Raw genomic sequence first — 13,217 nt, forward strand, 5'->3', positions numbered from 1 at the left:
GGATTGTGCATTCAAAAATTTACATGGTTGCTTCCCACAAATGTAGCAAGTGCATACTCTATGCGTGGAATCATCCATCATAGTGCTGTCTCTCATTCTGCCAGTACAAGGATTTCTCCTTGTATAATGGAAGTGTCCCCCCCCCATCTCCTTATCATTTGTTCTAGGGGTTCCACCAACCCCGTGGAACAGATTTGGGCAGGTTGCAGGGCATGTTGGGGGCGGGGAGAAGAGGGGGGTCCCATTTTGCAAATGGAAATCAGTGTGCTGACACGGGACACAATAGTTGAATACTCCTTTTTGGGTTGTATCCAATGGTAGTTCCACTAGGAGCAGATCCTTTGAAAATAATGGACATTACTAAGCTAGATCTATGAATTTCAGTGGGTATACTCTGGGTATAACATAGTTGGATACAACTCTATCTGCTGTGCATAGTTGCAGAGTTTCTCATAATATGAAAATGCAATTATGTTCTTTTTAAACAGCATGTATGAAGCACAAAGGGAAGATTCTTTGTCAATAGAGGCAAGCATGCTCCAGTATCTCCTGTGCAAGAACTGTTACTAAGAAGTTGTACCACAATACAAAAGCGAGACTGCCTCCTGGCATTCCCATCATCGGTTGCACCCACTGCCCCTAGATGCCCCTAGATAGTCCTCCTAATATTTGACAATTAACAACTTAATGGATGCACCAGCAGTTCTCAGGGAATGTCAACATGACGGCTGAGTTGAGACCACCACAAAAGCTCCCTTTTCACCCAATTTTTGTGTTGCTGATTTCTCAAACTGAGCTTATCTGCAAATAATAGGACATTCCAAATCTGTTTCCCTAGACACCAATCCGCAAGAAAACATCTCCAGCCAAATTATTCAGCTGTAGTTTAGAACTTCTTTGGCAAGACTTCCTTTTAATGAGCAATGTGCTATCTTTATGGAACAGACCCAAAGAACACAATAACATACACAAAAAGCTAAGATCTTTTTCTTTCTGTCTTTTTGCTAAGGTGGAGGCTGAGTACTTCTGTCAGTGCTCCCTCCCCTAAGTTATATCTGAATCCTTGAAAATATTTTCCCAGGGTCATAACCACATGCAGGGCACTTGGGTGTGCTTTATCCCTTTGCTCCACCTATTCATCTTCGAAAGGATGCTGGATCTCAAATGTTGATGTGTCACCGCTACTAAGAGGTGAGGAAAGGGGCTGGGGCACAACGCAGCTGCAGGCACAATATCATAACCATTAAAAACAGAGGCATTTATTTATAAATTAACTTTATTATATACCCAGCGTACAAGAAATATATTAAAAGATACCCTTCGTTGAAAAATCCAACACTATTGTCTCAAAAGCAAACCATAATTCTGAGGAAAAGTTTGATTTTTTTTCAAAACGAATAAAATACTTTCATTTTTCTCTTTTTCCCCAAGTATCTTTTGATATTTATATATTAAGCTCTGCAAATCTCTATATAATATAGATTGGATGCTATAAAATACAGTTCTCTGTTCTTATATAATTTGCATTCAGTAGTTGCACGCACCCATACAATACAAAGAATGGGCTCCCTGCTTATTTATTGTGCTCACCTTCTGAGATCCTCTGCCAAGGACATAAACAAGATGGCCTGCATTTGAGTTCTGCAATACCAGTCATACTTATATCCCCTACTAGCATTAATAGTGAAAAATGTTGCCCAGTGTTCCGTACAGAGAAAGAACAATGGCTTTCTTCTGCTAACAGTGTTCCACTCTTACAGATCACATACACCTAGCCATATTGATTCAGTTCATTGCATTCCATATCCTGCAAATATAAATCTACTGATGGACAGCTGGCATTATTGCTCATTGAAGTTTTAGTAATATATTTCTTTAATGCAAGACAGAAATATGCTGAAACTCGATAACCCTTAACTACAGCAGAGATCTGAAAAGCAAAATGCATGTAGGCTCCACATTTTTACAAATGTTGCATATTAGAGATTTATGGCAGAAAATGTGATAGGAGAAAACTCACTTCTCTTCCAACAAAGGCAAGGAATAAGAACAGCCCTTTGGGAGACGGAAATAAGCAAAAGAATGATATGAAGCATAGAAAGTTCTCTGCCATTGTAAAGGAAGGACTGCACAAACTGGGAAGTACATAATTGCATACATGAACAGTGATGCTAACAGGAGTAATTGTTCTCTTATGCATATGGTTGCATTCTGAAGTTCTACATCTGTCTATTCTTCAATTATATTAGCAAACAAGTTTTTTTTCTCGCTTTTGAGCTATAAGGCTATAAAGGTAGTAATTTCAACCTATTGTACAGGGCTTCGGTGTAAGATATGTCAGGTAGTATGTTTGCTATTGATATTGAAATTGAATATTCTACAACAAAACAGTACAGTACTTGTATCGGGTTTAGAAAAATGCAGCTATTCTCTGCTTCAACCATATATATATATATGCACACACACTACCTATAGACAGTTTTCTTGCAGTGTAAAAAAGGAAGTTTCAGCACGAAGTAGATGGTCATATCCTTAGAAGGCTTAAAAATGTCTAATCTGATCTCACTAAAGGCCTTGGGACAAGTTTCCACTTAAAACTCTTCAGTCTTTGTGGACATGTCTACTTCTTGCTGCATTTCTTAATGTTTTGGTTGTCGGCTTTGTGCATTTCCTGTACATACATGTGCTCAGAAAATAAGACTGAGCACACATACAAGCTGGAAAATAGTAAGGTTGTTCTTCAAGCAGCACACTGCTGTAAATTTGCACATGAGAAGGCACAGCCACTTGGTGCTTATAATTGCACATTGAAACTGCTTGAAAGAAAGAGAACTGCATCCCTTCTAATGCCTGTCCAAACATTGTAAGGGGGAATTGTAGGGAAGTTTGTACCTCTTCAATGAGGTATTCACTTTCCCAGGACAAAACCTGAAAGCGGAGCAGTAATTAGCAACATTACTGCATGCTCCAAGGCGCGACCCACAAAACAACTAGTCCATGCTACACTGTGAATCCTCTTTGGCTCGTTGATGTTTTGTTTTTGCAGGACCCTCATTAGGGGCATAGTAAAACAAGTGACCTACTATTCGCTTTCACCCACTTCTGGCTGGTAGACCAGGCCTGTAAAAGTGCTGGTAGCTACTGGTTAAAACAAACAGGTTTCCATCCACATTCATTTAAATACTCATCGCAACTTGAAGGAACAGACTCAGGGGCAAAGGCCTGCTATCCACTCCAGCTGGCCCTATCACAGCAAAAGGATGGGCTGGATATGACCCACCGCTCTTTAACTAACACACACTTCCATCATGGAGGTTGGGTGATGTGTCAAATGGAAAGATGGTCGAGGACAAATGTCATGTAAATCAGAACAAAATCACTGAAGTAATGAGATAGTAGGAGACTGCTGTATATACAGTACAGTTCTGCAATGAATGAACTACAGCCTTCTCCCTCAGAAAGAAGGAGGGATATTATTCAAACCTATTTTAACAAAGCACTAAGTGGAGATTAATAACCCATAGTGCTAAATACCCTTTTATTATGAGGTTCCCCACTGCATGTAAGTTGACAATTATTTAAGTGTGATTATATAACAAAAATACATTGGCACACACAAGGCCTCATTTTGATACACAAAAAAACTGATAGTGCAGAATATCCCTAAAAGGTTTTGTGGTTTTTTTTTAACATATAAGGTAGAAGGCAACTTAGAATAACATTATTTAAGAGTCATCTAGGAAAATAAGCTTTGTGAGAAACTATCTTCCTCCTACAGCTCTGTCTTGTCTGGTTGGGCAGAAGTCGCGCTAATGCTTCCTTCTCCAGCATGGTTCTTGTCTGCAGACTCAAAAGACAATGAAGCTGAATTTATGCAGTATCGTTTGCCAGATGGACGAGGCCCATCATCAAAAATATGTCCAAGGTGAGCACCACACTGAAATAGAAGAGCATAATTTGTATTCATTAGTAAGTATCAATAAGTATAATGAAAACACTTTTAAAAACAACAACCTGTAATAGTATACGGGCTTCTCTTTGAGAGTCACAGGTATGGGCTTCGTTTTGAAGTTTAAATTTAATCAGGAGGTAAAGCATTTGAGGGTCAACCATTGCCTTTTTTCTAGTTGCTAGTAATGTGAAAATATAAGCTGTCATCCAAGAGAAGTCTGGTTTCTACAAATGGTCTTCAGACACGTACAGTTTGATGCCAACATCTAAAAAGAGAATGTGCTTATCATGCAGTCTTAGAGTCACCAAAGCATGTGAAGTACCAATGCTAAGTTGTGGTATCAAAACCTGAACATGCCAAAAGGCAGGTTGAGGCCTGAACAACATATTCTGACTAAACACTCTTGAAAAAAATATCCAAAATATTTATTATAGCAATACCTTTATTAGGCCAACCAAGTTAACATCTACATGAAACTGCTGAGTGGGGTCATTCAGCGTTTTGGAGTACATTGTCCACAATATGTTGATGACACACAGCTCTGGTTCTCCTTTACATCTGCAGGTGAGGCAGTGGATGTGCTGGACCACTGTTTTGCCTCGGTAATGGATTGGATGAGAGCCAACAAACTGAAGCTCAATCCAGATAAAACTGAGGTGGTCTGCCCATTTTGCATTGTTCAAGTAAATGCATCAGTATTGGTCATAATCTTTTAAAAAAATCAAAGGCGGAAAGATTTTGACGATTGGTGTTTAAGACTGAACATACTGAATTATGTGTTTAATTTTAAATGAATTCACATAATACTGAAGGGTGTGTGCGTGCATGCATACAGGCATGCAAATGTGTTTAATGATTTGAATTTTTCATAATGAAATTATTTAAATAATTTTTTTAAAAAGACTGGCAACTGAAATAAAAGGCGGGTGCAAAAGTGAGCCCACAAGGCCAGAAAGGAGCAAGTTTGCACGGGCTTTATCTTTTCCTTGTAGCAAAAACTTCTTAACAGCTTTTGAAGTCAGCTCAGGTCATGGAAGAAGAATCAAAAGAATTATGGACACATGCTAGGCAAAAAGAATTTGGCTAATCAAACATGTAACTTTCAGGTTACAAATACTTGTTAATGCTTCTGTGACTCATGTTGGGGGGAAACACCTTTTACATCTCTAAGCAAATTCTTAGAAGAGAATTCCCAGGTGTTGTTATCCGAGTCATTTTCCCTCCAGGGCCTTTGAACTCCAGTAACATGACACTGTGAAGCAAACTTAAAATACTGAAGATACCACAGGATGATTCCAGGGCAAACAAGTGATCAATCAGGAATAAAGAAACAAAGCAAGAATCACAACAGAAGGGAATTTCTGGAATGGCAGACAAATAGACATGTATGAAGTGTGGTTTCAGTCTAGTACCCCTACATTTCCTTGCAGAAAGTTAATGACCGTAATTTTCTTCTGACACTCCAATGTGAAAGAAGTTGAGCAGCAATTGGATGCCTGACCAATTTAGCTTTCCCTCTAAAAAAAAAAGTTTTTCCAAATAACTCTTTGCATCAGCCCGCTTCAACTTGATCAACCCGGAAATGCGATGCCTCATAGTACTGGTCAATCTTATATCAATTGTGTTTGTAGCCCACACATAAAAGAATTTTCACACTGGAATTCCACTGAAGGCTCGGTTCATACTTGCTAAAATCTCGTATGCAAAGAGAGGTCTTGTAGTCACAGCTGCGTGGAGGGAGGGAGGGAGGGAGGGAGGGAGGACCAGACCATGCAGCTTCCCAGGGGTGATCACGGAACACAGGATACTACACTACCAAAAAAACCAAAAACCCAACACCCCCCCCCCAATGCACCACTATGTTCAAGAGAAGCTGTGTGGATGGTGCAGTAGGCTGATATATTACAGCTCTCTAAACAGCTGCAACTTTAGGTCTGCACCATGGTGGTGGTTAATTTATATAAAATGGGCTGCAGGGTGCTATTCAACTAAGTTTTAACTCACAGCAGACCCACTGCTACTAATGGAGTTAAGTTAGCCATCTTCTGTCATTTCAATAGGTCTACCTTGAGTAAACCTTAGTTGACTACCATACTGAGAGTTTGCAAAAATTTCAGCCTTTACCATAAGCAGGAAAATAGAGACATTGCAAACTGGACTGACTGCTAGGAGCGATAATTGTGTCGCTGCTCAACTCATACAACCCTAGTGGCATGCTGTAGACATGGGCTGAGTGGATCTGGAACTACAGAGAATTCGGCACATGTATTTGTGTGAATATCTCAATGAGTGTGTAGTGTGCAAGTTGTCCCACACTTACAGTGCCACTGCTAAGCTGCCAGACATGAGCTGAACACTGGTTTGGTAAGACAAGCATATGACTACTGTGCCATATTCTGAATTCAGTTCTCAAACCTCGTTGTCTACTGTACATGCCAGTTTGGACATGGAAATTAGCTGTCTGTCAACTGAGAACTGAGTATTTCACCTCTCAGAGTTCCTGACTATACACACAATAATCCCATTACTATGAGATAAAGAAAGATCTGTGCAGACGGTTGCCAGTGATTTAGTCACAGCACATCAATGTGCAACCCATTTTTTTGTGATTAAACAGTGTTATTGGCTTCTACAGGTACAATGTAATAGCTGCAGAGGTCTCCAAGGGAAATAGCCCTTGAATAGGAAAGGAAGGAAGAATGTGCAACCAATTTCACATTACTCCCTAAGTGCACCTGCAATTAACATTTTCTTGTCACAAATATTTGACTTTTCTCATATTTCCACAGTGATGTATTTCTAACAAAACCGTGAAAGCTGTTTCACAGACAATATTTAGGATGCTTTTGTTTTATAGGAAGGCAATTTTCTTCCAAAGCACTTATTTGTATCCTAAATCAATGACATTCCAAAGGAAGATGTTCGCACAGGAGCAAAACAGGTGTTAGAATGTTTATGGGAAGTGTACTTAATTTTTTCATCTGCTGGATTCTGCCCCCCACCCCTAAAAGGGGAAAAAATAAAATAAAAGGATTTTGCTCTCCGCTTTAACCAAGTAAACTCCCAATGCAATTCTGATTTGTAATAAAACAATAGCATTTTGCAGCTGGATGTATGATTCATATTGTTAGACTCATGGAGATGGGAATAAATGACTGAATAATGGATGCATTGTATGGTGTGGTAATGACATGGGGAGGACACAAGCCACATATACTGGTATACTGGTATGCTGCTTTTATTCACCGGTTGTTGTTTTAATACTGTATTTATTTATTTACTTATTTGTTGTATTTCAAGCCCCCCTCCTCCATTAAAAAAAAAAGTTCTCTGGGTGGCTTACAATAAAAGCTGCAAGCCATATATGCAAATAATATAACAGAACCATAAAACTGGAAGCATAAAACCAGAAACAGAGAATAAAATAAAAATAGCAAATGCAGACCAGCACCAGAAATTCCAGAGATCTTCAATAAATATATGCTATCACTAAAGGGCTTTTTGTTGTTAAAAGTAACAAAATTTTTAGTATAATTTACTACTTGATATTATTGTGAGCTGCCTCGGGACTTGTTTGCAGTGAAAGGCAAAATACAAATCCCAGAAACAGGCAAACATCTGATTATAAAGTGACATTAATACAAATACAGTGGTACCTCGGGTTACATACGCTTCAGGTTACATACACTTCAGGTTACAGACTCCGTCAACCTAGAAATATGGTGCTTCAGGTTAAGAACAGTTTCAGGTTAAGAACAGACCTCCAGAACAAATTAAGTACTTAACCTGAGGTACCACTCTATGATTAAAAGTTTACCTGTTTAAGTGCAGTATACCACTGAATACAAATACAACTATGGCTTTGATCTCAGATAACATTTCAATCTAGATATAGCTGGGCGCTAACCTATTGAACACTGTTTTGCAGCAGACTGAAAGTTCTTCCTTAAAAAAACCCTCCTGGAAAGAGTAATTGAAAGTGGCCACACAATACGTTGGCCCCTTGCTTATTCAGAGAGCTTATTTATACCAGTTTTCTTCCAGATTCCCAGTTGGTCTAAAGCAAACAAAGCAGGAGATCAGACTTTAAGTTCTGATTAAAATTGGTGCATTCTCGGTGGAAGAAACTAGCTGCAGGTTAGCCAAGCATTTCCTCCACTAACTGCCAGGTCAACAACCCTTCTCCCCTGATAAGTTAGTTAGGACTGAGCCATTAAGGCCACAGAAGGCTGGTGATGACAAAGAATGAAAGGAGTCGGAATGAGAAAGATAATGGGAAACTGACAAGTGTCTGGTATTATTATTCACTTGCTTATTTGGGCAGATGGGACGTAGAGGTGGCCGGAAAGATACCCTGAGCATTGTCACTAGTGATCCTCAGCAAATGCTCTGTGATGGAATCTGCAGATATAGAGTCAATTCAATGTTCGTCTAGACTATCTGCATTTAGGCTTAAGAGAACAGAGTTCAGAGGTGAACTTTGAAGAGATGCCTTCCTGGAAGACCATTTCTGTAGGCTACAACCCTCTGATGTCATTTATACATGCTCTGTTAAATAATGCTTAACCTAGATAACAATAGAGATTCTCATTAGCACTTTGACTTACGTTTTTATCCACCAGCTGTCATGCCTGTGGCTTATCATGCAACCCTAATGAGTCTTTTTGGCAACTAAGAATTTTGCAGAACTTCAGATGTAAAGAAACTACACACACTACGGTTTCGGCAACCTTTTAATATGAGAATGACCTCTTTGTGTCTGAACTGACCTGACTGCAGCTTGTCTCAACCCTGTGCATCCCGTAGGAGTAGTCATCAGTGAATGTAATTCTGTCAGAAGCCATCACATCATAGAATGAAGGCCAACCTGGAAAAAAACAAAAGGATGAACAATAGCAGCAGCAACCTGTGATAATTTCTGCATCAGATAGGATTTTGAAAGTTTCAGTCACAAATAGGATTGTCAGTGATCTAACAAGCTCTAGATGATAACGTCCGTTGGCTGGCAAGGTAAAGCAGCAAGCTTCCAAATTGCAAATATACTCTTCTTTTTTGCCTACAGAATCCTATGCAACCTGAAAATGTGCAAATCTACAACCGTGTACTAATACACTTTGTCCAATAGAACAATTTTATGCAAGAAATTTTGAATTTCTTGAAAAGTGTACACCTAAAATAGGAAGTTAACAGGTCCCTTTATCATGGAGCTAAATTAATAAGTTGCAAGCAAATTCTAGAAGGGCATAATTTTCCTTGGTTTGTTTGTTTGTTTGTTGGTTTGTTTGTTGAAAGACCTCTTCCACTTTTAAAAGCAGTGGATGATAGTAAGGTGTGCCATTCTGCCATTTTCTTTCTGGTATGAAAATGTGTAAGACCAGCATTACTCTGATACAAGAGCCAAGTAGGAACACTTGGCTCTTGTATCAGAGAATCTCTACAACCATCTCCACCTACTGCTATTAATGCTTTGAAACAGGACTGGGGACCTTCTGCCTTCCAGATGTTGTTGGATTACAGTTCTTATCATCCCTGGCTATTGGTCATGATGCCTGGTCCTGATGGGAATTGGAGTTCAACAAGACACGAAGGGCTACTGTTTTCCCATCCCTACGATAAAAGCAACTCCTTGTCAATAAGAACACTGAGGAGAACAAATTAAATTTGAGATCATAGTTGTACTAAGCAAAGACCCACTATTTCCAAATAGTCGCAGGATATAAAGTTCATTCGAGGTTCAATGAATCAGATGAAGAATTGATCTAGTGCAGTTTCCAACTGGTACTTCCAAGCAGAGTGGGGAGTCAGCAATCCTTCCTTGTTTTCTAAACTAGTTGATTGTTGTCAAGGCAGCAAAGACTGAGGGATAAGCCAGACTTCTGCTTGTCCTCCCACTTTCCCCAGGAAAAAGAACACTATTTACCGCTGAATTGGAGCAAATGTCAATTGGGTTTTCCATAGATTGACGTTTGCTCTGAATCAGCACTAAAGAGCAGCTTTTCCAGGGGAAAGCAGTGGGGGGAGGGCTGAAAACTGCTCAGACCTGTGCCTAGAAAGCACGGGACAAGAGGAAAACCACTTGGACCTGTGCTTTCTAGACAGGGGGAAAGAGGACGTGTGGATCAGCCTTTAGGGTTGTATCCAGCAAGGTTGTCCTATTCACACAAGGACTTTTGCTTGCTCAATGGATCTTTCTCTCTCTCTCCTCCCCCCATGCTCCCTCAATCGATTCTGGGTTTCCCCTTCTGAAGATTGAGGGGCTGGGGGGCATACAAGGAGAGGAAAGAGGAGTTCCATTGAGGACGTAGAAGGCCTTGGGCAAATGAGATGCCTTTTTTAAAAAAGATATAATCCAATCATTCATATATATAGATATAGATATATAGATATATATATATATTCACTCAGAGCCTGCAATCATATTACATTAGAAAAATGTTAATCAAAATCTCTTATCCAGTCTCCACTATTTCCTGAAAGCATGCCGCTAATGACTTCATGAAATTATGCCATACAAAAGACAAGGGGGGGGGGCTGCTTTCAGAGACAAGTATTTTGCAAGATGTGCTTAATTTTTTTAAATATTTTAAAGCAAAATGGTGCAAAAGTCATCAAAAGATCTCAACATAGGTTGAATACAATCTGTTTCAGATGTAATTGAAACCAAGTTAAAACAAGATGAAAAACTGAAAGAAGAGTGTATTTTTAAAGGACTCATAAAAAAAAACTTGAATAAAGAAACACACTAAATTAAGTTTCATATCTTCCAGCCACTTCCATGCAGAGTTCTCTAAGACCAAAAAATCTCACTGGGGAGTCAATATAGCCATGTGTAGAAACAAATGGAAAGACTGTGCCTCATTCCTACCCAGCTACGTAAAACTAATTATTTAGGATCATAGCCTAAGAGTATCTACCAATTACATCAGAATGAGAAGAGCAGGGTCATCTGGGCTCTCTGAAGAAGATGCAGACCAAAATGACTGGACAACACAAAACATCTTGAAACATAAACTCTAGCGATTCCTCTATTCCTGCCAAGCCAATGGAAAGGAGCCAGAGAACATAATCTTCCACAAACATTCACATCTTCCAGGAGGATAAAGTATCCCTAATAATTGCTTCTGGTTTGGACCAGTACTTTATTGCTATAAACTGACAACAGCACTTTGGAAGAAGAATGCCTTTATCATTTGGGGAGGAAGACTAGTTCAGTGCTGAAGAAATCCTCAAAGAGAACATCCTTCACCACACAACAAGAGGCAAACTTCAAAGGCTGAAATGAAAAGACTGGAGCAATCTCTGTCTTATGGGAAAAGTTATATTGTTCAAAAGAACTAGAAGATGGATGAGTTTCTTTCCAGTTCTGATACTGATAATCAATTGCTCATCCCCCTTACTTGCAGCCTCTTACTTTTCTCCCCTGCAAAGGCATAAAGAAAATATATATTACCCCATCCACATTATGAACATGAAATCAGCTGGAAAATTGTACTGACCTATCAGAAAATACTCCACTGCAAAAAAAATTATTTCATTTTCTATTTCTTATTCAGTTTCTTTGTCAGTAAGGCAACTGCTCTTTCAAGGCATGGACTGCATTATAGCTTGGAAATATAGAATAGTGAATCCATATTGACCATATAAATGTAATCTGTCTCACTGTGAATCTACTTTCCAGTACATTTAGTGAGGAAGGCACTAATATGCAAAGTCAGTCCAGCAGTCCAGCAGGTTAATCAATGTTTGTTTTATGGCAACAAACCACGATGTTTGTTGTTGTCTTATGAACCATAGCTCTTTTTTAAACCACGGTTTGGCGTTATGTCCAAACCCAACAGCCTTGCTTAACAATGGTTTGTTTTACCACCTGGCCACAACTGTTTGTCAGGCTACAAAAACACAAGTCAAGAGTAGCTAGAAAACAAAATAAGCTTTGGGAGAAGCAAACCATGGCTTGCTTGCCTGCTCATCTGTGAGATGACTCATGGTTTGCTGAAGAAACGGCTGGATAAGTGGAACAAGTCATTAAGTGAATATGACCTAACACAAGTGAGAGAACATAACTGTTGCCTCCTCCATGGGATCCTCAAAGACCTTCATAAGTTCATTACTTTTTGTATAGCTTTTAAAAAAACCACAGCAACAAAATGGGATGGAACTGTCTGGCATCAAACAGAAAAAGGTGATCCATCAGTCCCTGTCCTCTTTGCTGGCTCCTCAAAGGTATTTGGTTGATCACTGCAGGAAATAGGATGGTGGGCTAGAGACGCCTTTGCTCTGATCTAACAAGGTTCTTAATCTCTCCAGCAACAGCACTGTCAATGGCTACCACTGGAAAATATGCTGCAAAGCAATCGCCTTGAGAGGTTTCAGACTAAGAACATGAAGGTAGTTTATGTCTGGAGATGAATTGACAACACTGGAAGCAGCACAAGGAGGTAAAATTGGGAATTGTACTTGTGGGGAGCGGGGACAACCTGCATAAATTTTAGCTATATTTCTGAATCTCAAACTTTATGAGGAAATCCCATTTCTCTCTTTCTCTTTCTCTCTCCTTTCAATAATAAGGAAATAAAAACTGTAGGGATTATATTTCTTTCTTCACTTCCCTTTCTGATGAATGTGCTAAGAGATCTAACAAAAATAGTTTGTCAGGATTCATTTCTTTGGCTCAGTTCTCAGTAGGATAACACTTGTTTTAAAAGGGACTTAAAAATGCAAGATTTTACATGTGGTTTGCTCAGAAAAGTGAGATTGACAAGAGCAATTTAGACACTCTTGGGGAATGAAAATATACTCTGATTCTTCTCAGAGATTAAACACATCAATACATACAATACCACACAATTATAATATATTTAATAAACTCTACCAGCATCTGCCAGTCTTCAAAATGTATCAGAATTGGTGACAGTAAAATTATGTTCACCCCAATATATTAACTTCTATTTATTATACAAATGCACTAATCCTGTTATTATTTTACAATAATGTAACATGCAAAACGGGCCTTGTGGCATCAACATTTCCAGACGTTCTATGAATGAGATGGGTTTTTCTTGACTACAGTGGTACCTCAGGTTACATACGCTTCAGGTTACATACGCTTCAGGTTACAGACTCCGCTAACCCAGAAATATTACCTCGGGTTAAAAACTTTGCTTCAGGGTGAGAACAGAAATCGTGCTCCGGCGGCGCAGCGGCAGCAGGAGGCCCCATTAGCTAAAGTGGTGCTTCAGGTTAAGAACAGTTTCAGGTTAAGAAC

General features: G+C 39.2%; 1 protein-coding gene across 4 annotated transcripts in view; it reads right to left on the bottom strand.

The window, feature by feature from the left end:
• Positions 1 to 1,258: 1,258 nt before the first annotated feature.
• Positions 1,259 to 13,217, bottom strand: part of MSRB3 (methionine sulfoxide reductase B3) — a 58,584-nt gene continuing 46,625 nt past the window's right edge. For all 4 annotated transcript variants that reach the window (XM_081022422.1, XM_081022423.1, XM_081022420.1 and 1 more), the window contains 2 exons: positions 8,722 to 8,819; positions 1,259 to 3,937 (listed from right to left, as the gene is read on the bottom strand). In XM_081022422.1, coding sequence (XP_080878548.1) covers positions 3,773 to 3,937; positions 8,722 to 8,819 — 263 coding nt within the window. In that variant the 3' untranslated portion in view covers positions 1,259 to 3,772. The remainder of the gene's footprint in view (positions 3,938 to 8,721; positions 8,820 to 13,217) is intronic.

The sequence above is a fragment of the Podarcis pityusensis genome (assembly GCF_964106645.2).
Source record: "Podarcis pityusensis genome assembly, chromosome: 10".
Classification (NCBI taxonomy): domain Eukaryota; kingdom Metazoa; phylum Chordata; class Lepidosauria; order Squamata; family Lacertidae; genus Podarcis; species Podarcis pityusensis.